This window comes from Falco punctatus (genome assembly GCF_963210335.1).
Source record: "Falco punctatus genome assembly, chromosome: Z".
In the NCBI taxonomy this organism is placed as follows: Eukaryota; Metazoa; Chordata; class Aves; order Falconiformes; family Falconidae; genus Falco; species Falco punctatus.
In genome coordinates this window covers 17700412-17719330 of record NC_137586.1, presented here as the reverse complement: position 1 = coordinate 17719330, position 18919 = coordinate 17700412, and the positions used below count along the sequence as shown (strand labels likewise).

At 37.6% G+C, this 18919-nt stretch overlaps 1 protein-coding gene across 3 annotated transcripts in view; it reads right to left on the bottom strand.

Moving 5' to 3' along the window:
• PARP8 (poly(ADP-ribose) polymerase family member 8) overlaps nucleotides 1-18919 on the bottom strand; it is a 140286-nt gene that overhangs the window by 63680 nt on the left and 57687 nt on the right. For all 3 annotated transcript variants that reach the window (XM_080373077.1, XM_080373078.1, XM_080373079.1), the window contains exons 4-9: nucleotides 15641-15730; nucleotides 14251-14321; nucleotides 11733-11810; nucleotides 7128-7222; nucleotides 3600-3660; nucleotides 2402-2492 (exon numbers count right to left, since the gene is read on the bottom strand). In XM_080373077.1, coding sequence (XP_080229203.1) covers nucleotides 2402-2492; nucleotides 3600-3660; nucleotides 7128-7222; nucleotides 11733-11810; nucleotides 14251-14321; nucleotides 15641-15730 — 486 coding nt within the window. The remainder of the gene's footprint in view (nucleotides 1-2401; nucleotides 2493-3599; nucleotides 3661-7127; nucleotides 7223-11732; nucleotides 11811-14250; nucleotides 14322-15640; nucleotides 15731-18919) is intronic.

The following is an 18919-nucleotide window of genomic DNA, read 5'->3' as shown; positions in this document are numbered from 1 at the left end:
ATTTTACTATAAGATCCATAATCATCATCTAAGTGGCTGATATATCAATTTCAGTGGCCAAGAATTACCTTGAATTTTCCTCAAGACCATCCTAACATTGTTATGTCCATATTAATCTGTCAGAAAATTGAAAGTGTATGGGGTGAACGCTGGAAATTAGCTCCTGGTAATACTAAAATACTTTAAGAACATTTACTAGATAAAAGTGGCAGATGGAATCCAGCACTTGTTCAGAGAGCCTCAGGTCCTCAAGGCAGGACAACAGCCAACACACATTACAAGCATGAATAGACTTTATACTTCATATTATGTAAGGTGGTAATGACTACAGTAAAGTAAAAAAAAAAGGAATGCAAACAGCAAATCTGAAGTTGGTTCAAATTTTATTACAAAAAGCAAATCAGTACTTTAAGATCTACATTATTCTGATTACTCAGAAAGCCAGATTTTATTTGAAAAATCAAAGTTTATTTCACTTTAATAAATTATATTTTTAAATACAACACAATATATCTAACCTGGCCGTTTCAATTTCACTTAGTTCAAAGCCTTGCAGATACCCTTTCTCTAATGTTATTATTCAAACATACTCTCATCTTTTAAAGAAAAAATGATGATTTTTTCAAAAGGAATTAATGATTTGATTAGGGTTAGCAATGTCTTTAGATTGCCAAATTTAGGACACAGGGTAGGGGGGGAAAACTTTAAACAAGAATCATCACACCTAGACCAGCAGTCTTAAGACCTGACATCTAGACTACAATTGCTGGCTAAGCTCTACAGCCAGAGGAGACAGCCCGATACCTCCAAAGGCTGATTTGTCCTCATGTAAGACAGGTTTCTAAGGCACATGGGAGGAACTGTCCACAAGTACAATAGTGAGACAAGCTATTAACTAGAATAATGACTACCTAAAATCATAGTATTACACAGCTACAAGGTGGTACTAATACCCTGCATTGTGCTTTGGAGCATACTGCATTTCTGTTGCTTTAATCAATCAACAGAAAGTACTACAGGACAAAAAGATGTAGCATAAAGCCATGGCCCTGTAGTCTCAAAAAAAAAAAAAATAATTAAGAGGGAAAGGGAATTCACAGAGAAAGGATCTTGTTAACACAAAAGATGGTGGATCTCATTATCCTTTTCTGTTAAATAAGGAGTCGTAGCTGCAACAGCATCTGAGCTCATAAATCCAGTACCAGCGAAGCAGTTACCTCTGGCCCTGATCTTGCCTTTCTCAGTACTCAGGCACTCCCACAGTCAGTTAGCTGCAGGAATGGGAACTAAGCATCCCATTTTAACCTTGTCAACAGGGCAGAAGAGATCTTGTTGTTACTTCTCATTTCACTGGACCATTCTTTACTGCATTCTGCTCTTCACCTTCACCTTCTCTTATTTGCTGCACTTTTTTATTTTTTAGATTACATTTTGAGAGAAATATTCTGAATAATAACACTGCTACCTGCTATGGCAAATACATATTTTAAGATCTCCATATTTACAAACAAGATTGAAGTAATAAAATACAGACACAAAGAACAGTCAAGCAAAAAAAAATATCTGATGTAATGAAATGCTTACTTGAATGAACAGAATATATTTTACAGTTAGCATCGGTAGGCAACATATCCTATAAAAATAGCTCATTGGGACACATCTTGCTAAACATATTATGACTGAAAATATCTATTGATTTTCCAGAGGCAGAATTCTCCCACAGACACAAGCCTGAACTGACAGCTTGTACTGGAAGCCTCCAAAGCTGGGCAAGTTATGATCCAAATTGCAACTCAGTTCTGACTTCCCACTGTAAAAATACATCTGGAGTTGACCCTTGCATATGAAGTTGATTCTTCAGGAGTCTGACCACTTTTACTCTCGTGAGGAAGCTTTACTCACCCAACAACTCATTTAAATCTAAAGATTCCCAAAGTTCACACAGTCAAATTGGGTAGTTACCATGGCCTGATTCTTCAAATGTGCATGAAAAAGGGCATTTTAATGTGCTGCACAGATCTGTGTACGTACCTTACCGGTGACATCTCATCTATGCAGATGACACCTGGTTTTCCAAATCAGGAAATCACACATTAGAAACTGTAACTCTTTATTCCTTAACCCTGGTTCCTAGGGGAAGCAGTTGCATTTCATAGGATATCAGGAAAACAGGTTCCAAAAATCAACCTATGAAAGTTTAAATTAGGTGCCCATGTCATTACTGAGGGCCTAGCGTGCAAATATATGTCAGCGTAAATTCAAACCAGTAGGACTGCTCTCAGCAGTAAATCTAGGCACATGCAGGGTAAAAGATCTGGCAGTGAATGAGTATCTATTACCTAGTACATGGCTCAGACTGAAAGAACGTACAAGGTACATGAAGAATACACAGGTGACTAACCTGGACCATTTAAGTACTGTGTAAGTGAACAGTGCAACCGCACTATTATAGGCTCTGTGCGAATTACATCCCAAGCCACAGCAATCTCTTCCTAGTTCAAGACAGAAAGAAAACACACACCATTAGACATCATGAGGAACTGTTGCATTTTGTCAGTCTTTACCTTAGGGTTGTAATAAACACCATCCATTCATTTACCCAGTTGTGGAATATCTACTCCAACTTCAGACTTAGGACATAATATTGCTTGCTGATGCCCCTGAGAGTCAGACTGCTTCCAGTTCTTGAGTATGCTCATTTCAACTGAGCACAGGTTTATACACAATACTACACCTACAGTGCTGGCAGACACATTCCCATCTGTCAAGAGATACCGCTTCACAGCTGAGAAGCAAAGAAGCAAGCAAAGATGGAAAGGACACTCATCCCATAACAGGGCAAGGGAAAATTTTGCTTCTTAAGACTAATCAAAATAATTCAAGGTATGATCAGATTTTCTTAGAATTTTAGAAAAGCCCAAGAATAACTATCTTATGTGCTGTGCTGACCTGAGAATGTATCTCATTGTATCAATGACCTGAGAATGAGATGTATCTGTGCAGAAGCTAATGATGCCCCTAAAAGCACCAATATTTATTCTCTGTCTAGAGGACAGGAAGTTACTGCACAGACGAGGTAAGGAAGTGTGGAGTTAATGACAGCATAACTGTTACAGAAGCCATGCTGCCAGTTGACAGCACCACTGTCCTGTGTCTCCTTTGCCACTTAAGCCTCTCCCTAAACAGCTGTAGAAGTTGAGAAGCACATAAGAGAGCTCCAGCCAAGGTCTTCTTCCCTCCAGGACTCTATGCAAAGTGCTTTCACCTAACTGATGCCTAGGATAGCAAAAAAATAAATGTATTTAATTCATATCAGTTAAATTTAGTGAAATTTAAATCAGTGAATTTACCATTCACAAAGCATGTTTGAAAGGAAATACACATGCAGTAATTAAAGGCCTACAAAGCATTTTAACAATGCAATCATAAAAGAAACAGGACAGCTCTCCACTGAGTAGCAATCAATAAGCTGACAGCCACTTGTGAGGATCAAGTCCCCAAAAAAGGAAAGTCTCAGTGGTTGTCTAGAGAGCCTGATGTGTAGCAGAATTAAATGGGTATTAATGTTCATTATGTAATTGTGTGATTACATTACTTACATCAAGAAAGCTAACATCAATATGCAGATCAATATCTACATCATCAATGGCTCCATATTCCCTGAAAGTAAAGAATTACATTACATTAGAGCTCTTTAAGATACTCCGCAGCCCAGGAGTACTTGTAACAGGGAAGACTTCACAAAGGATAATCTTGTTTGTAAAATCAGAATGGTTATAAAATACACATTTACATAGATTGGACCAATATTCCCAGTGGGTGACTGTCTGCTGCACCGGGACTTTCTTTCAGTGGATTTTGCTTAAACAGGTTCAATCTTTTTTTCTACTAATTCTCCCAAATTCTTCACCATTGCTACTACATATTTTTATCTCACATATTGCACATATAAATCAAGAAAACAGTAATGGTCATGTGCTGCTCCTATTTATGAAAAAAGAAAACCCTAGTTAATTTTCAGAAGTATTTCAGGTTAACAGCCAGCAACCTACTGAGAGGCTTGAGATAAATCATTGAAGACAAATACAACATAGCCTAGAGGGTGGCATATTATACCTGTGGGATTGCTTCATACATTCAAGCATTTGTTTGTCAAAACGTAAAGATTGGCCCGTAACGTGCTCAAGGCAATAGTTACCTTACTTCAGCTGTTATGTGTAGTATTGCTGGAATCCCCAAGGTTCAGATTTAACTTATGCTCATAGGTGTTTCATTGCCGTCTTACATTTAAAGTGCAACGGTTTTGGCTCTTATTTTCTGACTCATTCTGACTGCCCTCCCCCAATGTACTTGAAGACTTCTGAAAAATAGGGCTAGAAAATATTCACACACCTAAATAAAAAATTGCTTTCCTTTAAATTACTTAAGAGGACAACACTGTAAAAGTGCAATCACTCTCAATTTTTCAGATTAGCTTCTAGTCAGTTTTTTTCTTTACACTGCATTTCTATGCTTCTGCTCACAGTGACTTCGACGCTTTTCTATTAAACCAGACAGAGACAGTGCACAGTAGCAGCTGGGCATAGACAAGTTGATGAGGTAATTTTATAATACAAAGTTATTTTTGTGACTATAACTACCTCCTACCAAAGTGGCTTCTCAGCCCATGGTAGGGCCCAGCTCACACTGGAAATTTCTTGATCTCTTGTGAGGCTTGGTGGAAGCAACCCCTTCCACCAAACCTTGGCATCTCAGTGGTTCTTTCTGGTAAGGGCAAACCCAAAGTCTCTCTCTAGACCAGACGTGTCCACCTGTGGCACACACAGGGCAGGTAAATGGCTAGCCAGGGCTGTGTTACCTGGAGGCTTCCCAACCACTCTAAGAGCTGCTCCAGAGTTTGCTCACCCAGATCTGTGCACGTGCTTGCTGATCTCCTACAGCTCACTGAAGACCTCACTTCGAAACAGTGAAATTCTTCACCTACTGGACGGCTTAGCCATTATCCTACACAACAGTGGCCTCAGATTTTTTTGTTAATTTTCCAGAAGATCCAAAGAACATATTGTTATGAACTCTTAAGTGGTATTTATGAACACAGGCTGGTGTTATTCACATGTCTGAGGTTCAAAAGGCTGTGAACAAGCATGATTTTATCAATTACATGGAAATACACTTGAACTAATGAAACACAGAAACATTAGTGGAAGAAGGGACAAAATAAAAAGAAGCTGTAACTGTGGAATTTCCATACTCACTGAAATCCCTCTGTCCCCACTCCATTATCATCTAGAAAATGGATTTTAGACACATGATACTGACTCTAGTTTTACTTCCCCAGGCTGAAAGGAAGGAAGAAATCATGTTTTCTTCCAGAACCTGTAGCTTATGATCTGCTGCCTACAATGGCTCTATGAACACTTCTTGATTTTGAAGGTCCCAGAGGTCCTCTGCCTGTCAATGCATACACAACATAAATAGATACTAAAGAGTTTGGATCGGTCCAAACTGGTCCACAGGTCGTACTCATAGCTTTGGTGGACAGATTTCAAAGGGTAGTGGTGAAAAGCACGCAGGTATAGGAATTTCACTTTTATATGTACAATTGACTCTGTGACAGCAAGAGACTACTGAAAGAGGGTCAGCTGTCTAGGAAGTATGCATCTTAGTGGGTGTCACTGTCAGACCTTCTCTTTCCACAGAGAAGTGATGATGCAGGAGAGAGATGAAACTGAATGCTTAATGTTGTGTTTCTCGTTTCCAAGAATTAAGTATTTTCAACTGCAGCAGTTTCCACATGGCAAAAGCAGGCACAGATACCAATCTCTGTTAAAGTGAGCTCAAGGAGATCACGCTTCCAATGAAACAGTTGACTCAATAAATTATATGTATTAAAGTTTTCAAAAAGTTACATATGATGTTTCAATCTTAGGAGTCTGAGGGAGCCTATTATCAAGGTATTCTCAATTTCATAGTTATAAGTTTGGCAACTAAACATTTATCTCATTAATTTCCTAAATCCATGTAAAACTATTTGGATTTCAATTGCCTGGGCCTTTGAAATGTAATGAAATTTCCACTTAAAAGGTATAGTACACCACAGTTGTAGACATGCTCTCTCTTCTTAAGACAAAAATAACAGAACTTACTGTTTAGAGGTTAATGGGAATTGTTACTTGCAATATATGTATACCTAAAGTTATCTTCTCTGCATTTTATTATTTGCTTTATATATTTGTTGTTTTATAACAATGTCAGTACTTTCTTGGTCATACATCTCATAGGTCTGTTACATCTTTCCTATGTGTTATTTTTATGAAATTATTAGATTATATAGATGGAAATGAAGTTATAAAAGACCTGAAGTGCATTAAAATCATCATACAGCTATGCCCTAAGGCAGAATCATGCACTCTTATAAATGCCCAACAGAATTTTTGTGTAATTAATCTTTGCAATCTATCTTCGACTGAGGTTCCAACACTTCCCTGCATAGGATACTTTAGATTCCCACAATTAGAAAGCTTTCCTAAAATCTAATAAAATTCTTGTTTGTTGCTAACACAACTAGGTTTTTGTTGTCTCTCTCTGTTGTCATCATGAGAGCATTTGATCATTTTTCTATCTACAAACAACATTTTTGAAGAAGAACTGTTATTATGTCTTCTCCTTCTCTTTCTTCCAGACTAGACAAATCCAGTTTCTTCAGCCCTTCCCTAGGGAAAACATTTACTAGATGTCTTACCATTCCCCTTGTTCACCTCCAGGGCAAAAGACAGAATATGACAGAAAAGGAATTTAACAAAGGTTTAGAGTAATGCTGAATAGTAATTTTCAACAAAATGTAACAGCCTGATCAAATACCAACTGAACAGCAAAAGACAATGATATTTTTGAACAGGCTTCCAGGGCTTGTCCTCAGCACTGCCAGTTGTATCAGTACTCAACCACAAAAAAAAAAGAAAAAAGAAAACCAGCATTATTGCTAGCTAGTAGTGTTCCTTCCTTTTGCCACACCATATGCAGAAATCACCAGAAAATACTTGTGCTTTGGAAGTCAGGGAAGGTCTACAAGGAACTCAACCTCCAAAATGTTAAGGTTCCACAACAGAGCAAGGTCAGTGTCATACCTGAGAGATACTGCATTAGGTCCATAGATCTCTCTCACTGCTATCAGATCAGCCTCCAGCTGTGGGTGCTTGTGAAGTTCTCCATCATAGCTAACCTACCAGGGAAAAAACCCAAAAACATAGGAATTCTTATTTATGACATTACTGGCACCTGATTTAGACTCTTAAAAGTTCCCCCTGCAAAATATGCTGCATGAAGATTTCTTAATGCCACGCTCAGAAAGGGCACTGTGTTGATTAGCTGAAGCACTCAGGTGGTCTAGCTCTGCTAAGCAATGTGATTTGCAAAGCAGGCACCTCACCATGAAATTTTTTTGAGGGTCCCACTCCTGTTTGTGCAAAGAGAAGCTGCAATGGACTCATCTCTCTGTGCCATCTTGTCCTGGGTTTTGTTCTGAGACTCTTACACATTTTAAAACTGTTGAGAAGAACCCTCTCAGTTCATCCCAGTCCAGCCACTACAGGACAAAGGTTTGCTCCTTCTTGCTTGCTGTCACTCTCCTATATATTAGGCACAGAATGGCTTGGGCTCAACAAGAGAAGCATGAAAATATTCTACATACCACAGATCTCCGCATCTAAATGACATTTTCAGCTTACCTACAGGCTGTATTCTATCCATCAGTGCAACAATATCAGATGGAAAAAAAATAAAATCAAAGAACAATTTCCCATTTAAGTATTTTACTGGAGAAAGTGTAAAGAAATATGTATTTAGACATCATGCCAATTTTTTTCAAACTGTACATGAACAATGGAAAAAGTTATGTTAGTGCTTACGCTAAAAAGCAAAATTTGTGAACTGGTCTGGTTGGACTGTATGCAGTCAAAATAATTAATATTCTCTTATCTTCTACAAGGACCAAAATACCTCTTTAGGCTTGAAACAATCTATTTACAGTCTACTACTACTTTCTGGTTAAGTGGTGTGCTGCTGATTGTATGAACCTAATTCTACTTCTTTACAACAACTAGAATGACAGTAATTCCACAGAAGTTGCTGAACTCCCTAAATGTGGACAGATTCAGAAATGAGAGCAGAATTTGGTTGGTACCTTCGACAAATTCAGAGAGCAAAGCACAAAGGTGTAATTTTTCCCTTTGGCCATACATATATATGTGTATTTCCTTATACAGGAATTCCTGCAAAGAATTCTTGCTATTGCAGAACCCTATTCAGCTGCAGTACCATTGCTTCGATTTGTACATCCAAACCTGTAGGAGACCAGTGCTATGACACTTTCAGATCTGCTTTCTAGAGATGTACTTTTCAATATAATTAAGTATATTTCAATAGGAAACATAATCAGATGATCACTTTTTACATGTGAAAATTAGCAAAGAATAATTTGATTAGACTGAGGATTCTTGAAATATAAGGCACAGAAATCATCAGCATGGTGCAGTCATGTGTTTATCAGAGATATCAATGATGTTCATGACCAGAAGGGTGTAAGCCAAGTATACCTCTACTGTTTGTGCAGGTATGTCAGAACAATTTTCCAAGTAGAAAAAGCATGGGAAGAAAACTTCTTTTTTTTTTTTCAGTTTAGGTAGGAGCAAAGCAATCCTTTTAAAATGCTCATTACTCAAAGATGAATTCTTCAAAGATGCATAAATAGTTGCTGTCCTGCTTCCAAAGAGAGCACAGCAACCCTTCACAAATTATAACTGTGGTGCATCCACCACCTTCGTTGGTTAAATCACATTTTTTCAATCATTCTTATGTATCATTAATAGTAACATACAAAAAGAACACTATGCAGAACACTGGACTGCTCAACACAATGCCTTCTCCAATCTACTTTTTGATGGTAAGAGGTTATGAACTCAAAAAGGAAGCAAAGCAGTGTTCTGGCAAATTGTAAGACCACATTATGTTACTTTCCACCCCTGAAATAGTGCCACAGACATGATGATGTATTGCCAGAGTTTTGTGTATCAGCATTTGCAAGTATGTCCTGTAACTAAAGCATAAGAGAGAAGGCAAGAGAGCACCAAAGGCAGTAGTATTACTGTTTCAACCACTTGTTCTCATTTGCAAATGCAGTAGAGATTCAAAGCAAGAATTAACAAAACATCTCAGAGAAAGTGAATATAAAAGCTTAAAAATCTGATAACTTTGCTGTATCTGAAAGGTCTGTGTTTAGAAAGTCTCTGTTTTTGATCTGAGACCTGATTCAGTTATTTTGTCCCAAATAATGACAAAATGTTGCATTTTTGAAGGAGATAAATGATTTACAAACCTAAATCCCATTGAAGATCAATAGGACTTAGGCTTTTGAATCACTTAGCTATTTTAAAGTATTTATCCATTAAATCCTTAGAAAGGATTACAAATAGGTGCCTAGGAAGTAGATACAAACATTTAATTTATGACCAAAAGGTCCTATCTTGTTTTAACTGCCCATGAAATGTCATTTGCCATTGTCCACAGTCCTTGTTACATCATCAGCTGCTCTCTTGTCTTTCCAACTGTAACCACTTAAAAATGTTAAGAATTATCCATGACCTTCATCTTTCCCAAGTGTATTGCACAGAGTTACACTGCCATCTATTCCCTATAGTTGCTAAACTCAGAATTTTTGTCCCCATTCTCTGTGGGCACTGCACACACTTGTCTCAAATGAAGAAGCTTGCCTTGCTTGTTCCCCACATACACAGTCAACTATTTTGTCTTTCCAATCCACCTGGTGCTCGCTTAACTCTTAACGATCACTTCATCTGAAAAAGGACTGTTCTTTTTATCTCTAGAGGGACTTTGCTCGTTACCTGACTTCCCATTTATCTTCTTTAATTCTACAGGTCCTCTTTAGAATTTTATCTTTTTGACTATGAAATTTAAAATTAAACATTTCCTTTTTTCTATCTTGTTAAATATACTTTCTATAATGTCTTTTTTTGTTTGTTGGTTCTCCTTATTCTGCTTTTTGAATACTCTATAGTCAAGATAGTCACAATCCTCTGATACTTTATTTTTATTGCTGATCTAATTGTTTGGGTTTTTTCCAGTTATAATTCCTTCCATTAAATGTATTACCTTAAAAAATTACAACGCAACATAATGTCGTTTGCACTTCAAATAGAAGGCAACTAAATTTTAACCAAAACTGCCTATTATACAGCCCTTTGACACCTTGCAGAATGATGTACTGCTCTTTGTGCTCTTATCTCACAGACAGTGTTAATATTTAGTCATTCTTTTGAGCACCGGAAGGCATCCTTTACCAAATGTATTAGCACTGGGGTTCAAGAAATAAGCACTCCTAGCTGTTTGTTGCCTTTTCCTTCACCTTGAGGGTACTGTCCTTTCTCCAGAGTTGAAAAATGGAGCCAGTACACACAACTCATCACTACAGGGCAAAACCAGAAGGTTTTTCCTCTCAGGCAGATTAAAATAAGATCTTGCTGTTTGCACTGAAGTATGTGTACACGGTCCTCCCCAGCACTCCACAGGACTGTAGAAGTCAGCAGCTGAGGGGAGGCAATTCCTGCATTAATTTCTAAAGTGAACATGACTCAATACCCCATGTCAGTTATTTCTGACATTGAAAATAGGTTCCTTCAGTTCCAGTTTCAGTATCACTTGTAACAGCTTTTTAGGGGTGTGCTTTTCTTTTTTTTAAAGCACATCAACATGTATGTTGTGTTCAAACCCCACCACGCTCTTGGCTCTGCAAGGTAAGAGGCTTGGCCATGTTCTGCTCATCAGCATCCCATGCTCCCTGCACCAACCCAACCGGCTGGCACTGCTGGCCTGCTTCTGCAGGCCTGGCTCTGCACCCAGGGCATGGACAGCTTCAGCCTCAAGGCTGAGGCCATGACAACTTCCATAAACAGCAACCGTAATCCATTAAAATGTTCCTAAATAAAGAGTTCTAATAATGTGAGAAATTATTTCTTCAGGGCAATAGTCAAGACTAAAAAGATAAGAAAAACGTGCATAGACTAGCAGCATGAAGCGCTCTATTGACACTGCAAAAAGAAAAGAGATGAAGAGATTTTATTTCCCAGTACATAAGAGAATGTAATAATAACTAGTTCTGCTGAGGGAACAAGAAGGAAAGACACAGAGCAGTACATTAATCTAAAAATATGCAGCATTTTTCAAGGTGAATTTAACTGTAGAGCTCAGAAAAAGAATAGACTATTGCCTAGACCAAAATTATTTTGCAATATCTATTTTTACCATTAAATTGCAGTCCTCTTGACTTTACAAAATGGAAATTCTCCATAAGGAAACTGATTTGGATCCAGACTGACTTCCCATTTTTATCAAGTGGGACAACCTTTAAAGAATCAGTATCTATTTCCTGGAAGTAAGCAACTGGCTTCTATTTTCAAATTTTTCTGAGGAGTACTTGCTTTTTCTATTCTTACAGCTTTGCAAATGTAAACAAACTAACCCTATTTAAAATTTGATAATATTATGCTGTGTAACTTATTCAATATTTTTGCTATAAACCACTATATATATATATACACATTGCATTCTATTCAATGATGAAGAAACCTAATAAATGTTCATAAATTTACAGTGGAATGAACAACAGAAGCTCCCAAACACTAATTTCTTGAAACTTGTGCAAAAATTCCCTCCATTACCTGTCCTCCATAATAAAATTCCTCAGAATCATTATCTCCTTCAGAATCTTCTTCAACTGTGCTGTTGTGCCGTGACTCCTTAATGGAAAAGGAAAGTTAACAATGATACAAGCGATATGCTTATCTTGCATTTATAGTTCTAATTATAAATAAGATATTATGATTTTACAAATAAGCTCATAGTGCCCTTTATTAGGTTATCATTTAGTATCATTTCCCCAGAAAAGTACTAAGGCTCTGTTTTACGAATAGTGAAATAGCAGACAAAAGATGTACCTACTAACTGGGTACAGAGAAACTCCCTGAATATGTGTCGGAAAAACAATGCTTTGTTGGGCCACAGACACAGTGTGGTGTTTTAAGGAACTGAGTAATTCAGCAGACTATAATGGGATACTTCACTCTGTGATTTTGCTAAAAAAACCCCCTAATCTACCCACCAAGAAAGGTTCTGGACTTAATTAATTTGGTGTTTCAGTGACCTACAAAAAATTTAATTTACTTTATTCTGGTAAATCAATTCTAACAGTTTAAGGAAATAATTCAATTCCAAGCATGGAATCTGTTAAGTTCCTTTCTGTGAAAAACTGACACATTGCCGCTTAATTATTATTTTTAACAGAAGTTCCAGCCTGTTGCCAGAAAAGGTGAAAATTTTCTGACTAGCTCTATTCTGGAACTTTGAAAATTAAGGATTAGAAAAGTAATATGCTTACCCAAGTAAAACCTGCTTTAAATAGGCTGCTCTGTGAATAATTGTACTCAAATAAATAGAACCGATCCCGGTACAGACTGCAACTCAGCATGAGCTGAAGTGTTATATTCTGCTTCCCACCAATGGAACCTCTACTTATAATGATGTAATTGCTTGAAGATATTAATTCGTGTTTCCCACAATTCATGTGTTATTTCTAGGCCCTATGATGACAAGGATCCCCTACAGAATGCCTGCTAAAATCATAATTCTTCACTTCAACCTGAACATGATGTACTTACTGCTTATTTTGTACTTATGTCCTGCCACAGAACTCCCATAATTGAAATCAGATGTATAAATCAAAGAATAGCAATTACCCATAAATCTCATACAGTCATAAATGTTAAATACACCCAAATATGACCAACTTCTATTTACAGACATTCTAACCCCACTTCCCTAGCCTTGCCTCTGAATTCCTGCTCTAGTCACTGTGTGTATACCTAGAACAGAAATCGTATTTCAGCCAATTTCACAGCAACTTTCTACAAGGCAAAAAAATAATTTCTGCTTCTACTTCACTGGAAAGAAACACAGTCACTTGAGTCTTCTTTGTTTTATATAACCTTAGTTCAAGGAGAAGTCTGTGTTAAAACAGAACTCAACAGAACAAAAATTCAACACAAACCAAAGAGAAATGAAACCCATCAGAATAGCAACAAACTCATCCTACCCTAACCAAACCTCTAACCGTGTAGCCAACAGAAATGGTCAATGTTAGAGATTTTTTTTTAAGTTTTTTTTTCCACCCAGTACTTTAATATTTAAGTACCTCATTCAACTTAAAACAAAATAAAAGCTCCAGCTCTGTTCCATAGAAGCTAAATATACCTCAGGCTTATAATGGGTAAATTATTCCTGCGCTTGAATTTTTCTGATGTTTACCGAGCACTGAATACAATGACAAGGCAGCAGAAGCAAAGCATTTGCAATGCAGGTTTTTATATCAGATCAGGTTTAACCTACTAAAAATCCCCAATCATACACATTAGCATAACTGGCCATGTTTATATCTCCTTTCCAGGACCAAATAGAGATCCGAGCCTAAAAAGCAGTCATCAAGAATCTCAGCGACCACCTTTACCAAAGGAAATCTTTAAGTCAAGCACCCAAATTCTTAGTACAATGCTCAATTTCTTGCTTGAGGTAGGAGCCCATCTGGTACTTTCTTGGAGCCTGTAAAACTGTCAATCCCTGTAGACTTCATGTTAGTGACAATTCTTTCTTCAGCTAATGTCTCAGTGAGACTGGTCAGGGTCCCACGCCAGAGGTACGGCACAAATACAAGTGTGGCTGGAATGCCTTAATACTCCAGCCACTACTTATGGTGAATAGTGTCACGCAGAGCTCTAGAGTCTCCAGTGAGGCTGCTGCAGGCCACACAAAGCAGCAGTGAGCTAATAAATAGCATGTGGTCCTGTGTGCAAGAGTAGGTTAAAAGGTATTGGCACCATGATCTACTTCTCCAGGAGAGCTGTATCTTTTAGGGCAGACAGGGTCTATACCACTGTTGAACAAGAAATGAAATAAACGTCAAAACCCTATTTCCTAGGATGGGAGCACCCCTATCCCAACTAAGTGATTCACTAGTTAATCCATGTATGAAACCTAGAGAACTACGCTCATCTTCTAAAATGTGTAAATGCGTATAGTCTGCGTAAGCACATATTTGATAGGAAATATATGGTAAACATTCATAATTTATTTTCTGTTGCTTCTTAAAATAACTTCTGTCAAAATAGGCATACAAGAAGTACATACCTCTCCATTCTCCCTCTGTAATTTTGATTTTATGGATAAGCAATAGTTGACATCACTGGTTTTTCTTAATTCTTAAAAGAAAAGGGAAAATAGGGAACATCTGTTAAAATATGTGAATTAATTTTGCATATGCAGACTTGAAATATTTAGTCGCAGTAATAGAGCAAATAAAGGACCAAAAAGTTTCAGATATGAACAGCATCAAAGAGTTTACAATACAACAGTCTAAAATTAAGAAGCCCCTACATCTCAGAAGACTTGTATTTTTAAATGTGAAATGGAATTCAGCTGGTCCACCTGGGAGATCTGTTTCTCCCAATCTGTAATTCACAATTTAGTGTCGTTTATTAATTTTGTACACTTTATAAAAGAAAGAAAACTAAAAAACCAACAGCAAAATTAAATCAGATCACCTTCTATATAAAACACAGATTTTTATTCTATTTTAAATGACAGGGTTTATTTCTTTTTAAATTACAGAAATATTTACAAATACAATTTATCTTAAAGTTCTAACTATAATGGCTAGTTTTTGTTTGAGTGCCACCACACTCACTTCAGTAAAATTTTTCATGATTTACATTGGTATAAATGAGATCAGATATTGAAGATCATATTGGTTTTTCAGTGGAATTCAAAGTAATTCCGTGTTATGCAAAAAAAGCCCTAAAGCAATGTAATAATAATAAAAAGACTGCGAAGATAAGTGTTCCTGTCTGAAGAACTGCCAGAACTAAGACTTCTCTACGCAGTTTCTCCTGCAGCCTGAAATCATCAGGGAATGTTGTCTGCTAAAATCTAAAAACCCTCTACGGACTATGCATAAATCTTGATCATATATTGTATAAATGTGCTTGTATGTCTGAAAACCATATCCTTTCACGTATTAAATACTTTTTGAAAGTATGGAAATAATTTCAAATGAGAGGTTCCCAAAATCACTGGGAAAAAATATTTTTTTTCCTATAGTCTAATTTAGAGAAATAGCCAAACCATTTTGTTTGACATTTTCTGAAATAATTCACCAAAGGCAATGGATTCATCCCCAGCGATGAAAATTTAGCGAAGTTTTAAGCAAGTGAGCATGAAAACTTTTAACTGGGAATTATTAAGCACCTCTAGCTGTATTCAAGGAGAACTGCTTTAGCTCAGACTGCAAGACAGTACAGAAATAAAATACATTCTGCCTACACAACTGTAGTGATCCCCAAAAGAAATATTTTAATTTCTTCTGTTCTGAAATGTAGGACAATTTACTACAGCAAGATGATGAGAAAATAGCAAACTGTGTATTTGCAGACATTAACATATCTCCCCTTTAACTGCAGACAACATCTTGTCTTTCCTCACAAAATATGAACTCAATAAAACACGTGGGACATAAGATTACCTGTAGCGATTTGCTGGAAAATTACTGGAATTGGCTCTGTTGTAACTAACACATCTTCATCATTATCAGAACTGGAAACATAAGTGTTATCTATGAAAAGAAAAACACCTCACATGGTGAAGTCCAGTTGTGCTCTGTCAGCCCTTTCCCACGTTGCCCATCCCACCCTTGTATCATAAGGAACTACTCCCCAGTTGGTTAGGGAAGCCAAGCACTACCATCTTTCTGATGGTTTTTTGGTGGCTTTTTTTTTTTTTCTCTTGATATCACTAATGAAAAGTAAAATACCAGAAGGATGGAAGATTCAGACCCTAAGTTTATACAAGCAGACTCCTGGAGTTTGATGTCATGTCTTTTGCGAATCACACCAAACACTGCTCTGAAATGTCCCCCAAGGCTTAGGGAGGTTTGAACCAACCTTTGCAAAATGAAGACTTGTTCTATGCTTTTTGCTATGCCTGACACTAAAACTCAAGCTAGATCGGCTGTGCAGAGTGAAGGCTTCATTCAGAGCTGGGTGTTTACAGCCCATTATGCCAAATACCTGTGCCTCATTTTGCCTAGTCACATAAAGGTTGTCTGAAGTATCTTCTAATCAGTGGACAACCTTTCTTATGCCTGATTCAGGAAAAAAAATCACTCCTCTCACTTAACAAAAATGTTAGGTATGGATATGAATATGGGAAGTCCGTCCCAAATTTTCTTTAAAAATGTAGGAATTAGGCTGAGGAGGGTGTGTGTTGTTTTTTTTGGTTTGGCTTCTCATTTTGCTTTCCAATCAAACATTTAGTGACAACAAACAAGGAGCAGCAAGTTTTTATGTAGTATCCGCAGAAGTTAATTTTGCACAAATTGCTGAACCGTCTATGAAAGTAATACTTTGTTTTCCACTGATCTAGGCTGAACTGAAACTTAAGCTCTAGAGCAGAGAGGTTGGCAATTAAGATAATCACAGATAAAAAGACAAATAAGAGAAATGAAATAAGGACTTGATCTATCATAATTCCAAACACTCCAGTCCCACATCAGCAAAGTGCATAAACTCACATGTAATTTTAAGCATCCTGCTGCAATCCCAAAGTCTTTGACCACAGTGCTTCCAGTGAAATGTTAAAGATGTTAATATTAATTAAACAGTAAATTCAGTAATATTATCTTCTGTATTACAGAGGTTCTTAGCCTGTATGAAGATGAAGCCCCAGCGCTGCTGCCCCTTTCTCGCAGGTGTGCCACACTGCCTTTGAAGACTAGCAGCTGCACTGCCCTCCGCCTGTGAAATGGCTTTTCTGCCACATTTGCACACATCTACTGAGTCTGACACTATTCCACACCTTCGCCTGCTTCTGCTCCTGCACTGTCCCACGAGGTAATCTTGAGTGATCTGTGCTCCGCTCAACATACACATATTGCATGCAGGCAACTGCTGCAGGAGGCTGACACCACTTTTCTGCTCCATCAGCTCAGTCTGTATCCACTTGGCTACGTGCACTTGGCACAGGGATGTGTTTCAGAGCCACAGCATTGTGCAAATAAAATGGAGTCCCTTGAGCCATCTGCTAGCATTCACTCCTTCTCCCACTTTGTCTGCGGGCAGGATAGGCTGAGAACTATGCATCCAGGACAGCTGCATCCCACCCTCTTCATGGACCCCTGCCTTGCCTCTGTTTGCATGCTCCACCTTGCTGTCTTCATTTCAGTGTCAGCCTCACCATGCTGGATGGCTCTGGGCCATTCCTTTCCCAGGTTTGGGAATGCAACTTATTGCTATAGAGTCTAATGAGCTGGAATAGCAGAGGCCACCATATTGCTCTAAATATACCAAACACCATATATATGGATGGGAGAAAGGAAATCCATGTGCTAGAACTTACTACTGTATGAAAGACTAGGAAAAACAATATGTTCTATACAGAATAGAAAATTACTGAGATATACATATAAGGAAAAAAGGACTGTTCAATTATAGTTCTGTAGATTTTAATTATATTTTTATGTCCATTGTCATTCTTGCTTGGCAGCTGGATAGTACTATTCTCACTGCCAAGTTTTTGTTTTCTATTTGGCAGCCATTAGCATTTTTTCCTTTTCTTCCATCAGTCTAATGAAACTTGAAATTAAGATGCTGGTTTTGGTTTGCTTTCTTCAACATCCAGTTTCTAACACACCACACCTAGGAACACCTCTCCTTTTAAGTGGAGGACCTAGTGCCCATACCTAGCGGAAAGATTCAGCTAATCACTTACTGCCAAACTCATTCTCTCCATCTCTCCTGCAATCTAACAAGTTCTGAGAAAAGGATGTTTCTGTTAACATGTGTGTAACCCACAAATCACTGGGATAAAAGACTACAGCAGTTCTACAAGTTTATGGCAGCCGATGCGTATCACACTCCAAACACATATTCATTAGAAAAATGCTTGCTGCTGTAATGGTTCTCACAGGACTCATGATCCACTTGTATTAATGGGACTTCAGTCTACTCATTGATATATTCTACAACTGGAGCAGTTATTTTCCCCAGTTGTGTCAAAGTTATGAGAAAATGGTTACATAGATATTTTGCTGGAACTGTTATTACCTGCCTCTAAAATTTTCAGTGATATTTTCACAACTTCAGCAATGTATACACAACTTTGAGACTTCACTGTCTCAACACTATACCTATTAAGTTCCTCACTGTGCATTGTGAGCATGTTTTTACCTTTCACTCGTAACTATCTAATTATCACACACCTTCCATTATGTAAAGTTCTCATGTCATATTATGGTTACCATAGGTAAGATTTAATGCTCAGCTGTTTGTAATCTTTTGATACTTTATGAAGCAATTCAGCAATAGCTGCACACTGTTATCAGCGCCAAAATGGTGACGCTGCAGACATTAACACTTCTGCTGCACACACCCACATTCCACTTCTAAAGGCGGCTAGAGTATATGCATTACCCAAAGCTCTTCTTATAGTATCTAAAATTTACTTGTGGTGTTATCACTTTTGGCTCAATGACTATAATTTGTATAGTAACTTAATCTCTTCTATTTTCAATGCATGCATTAGCAATTTATCTGATGATCAACTCTGACAGCCTTCTCCTGCATTTCTAGATTTGATCTACTGTGTATTAGACACTCCTGATCTCCAGAGGACACAAGTTTGGTATAGCTATGCACTAATGGACTTGACCTGTAAAGATTTACCCTGCAAGAAATTTATTTTGATGAGCACATGCTGAACTCTACCAACTAGCAGCAATAGTTGGAAGATCACCTTCCAGTTGAGG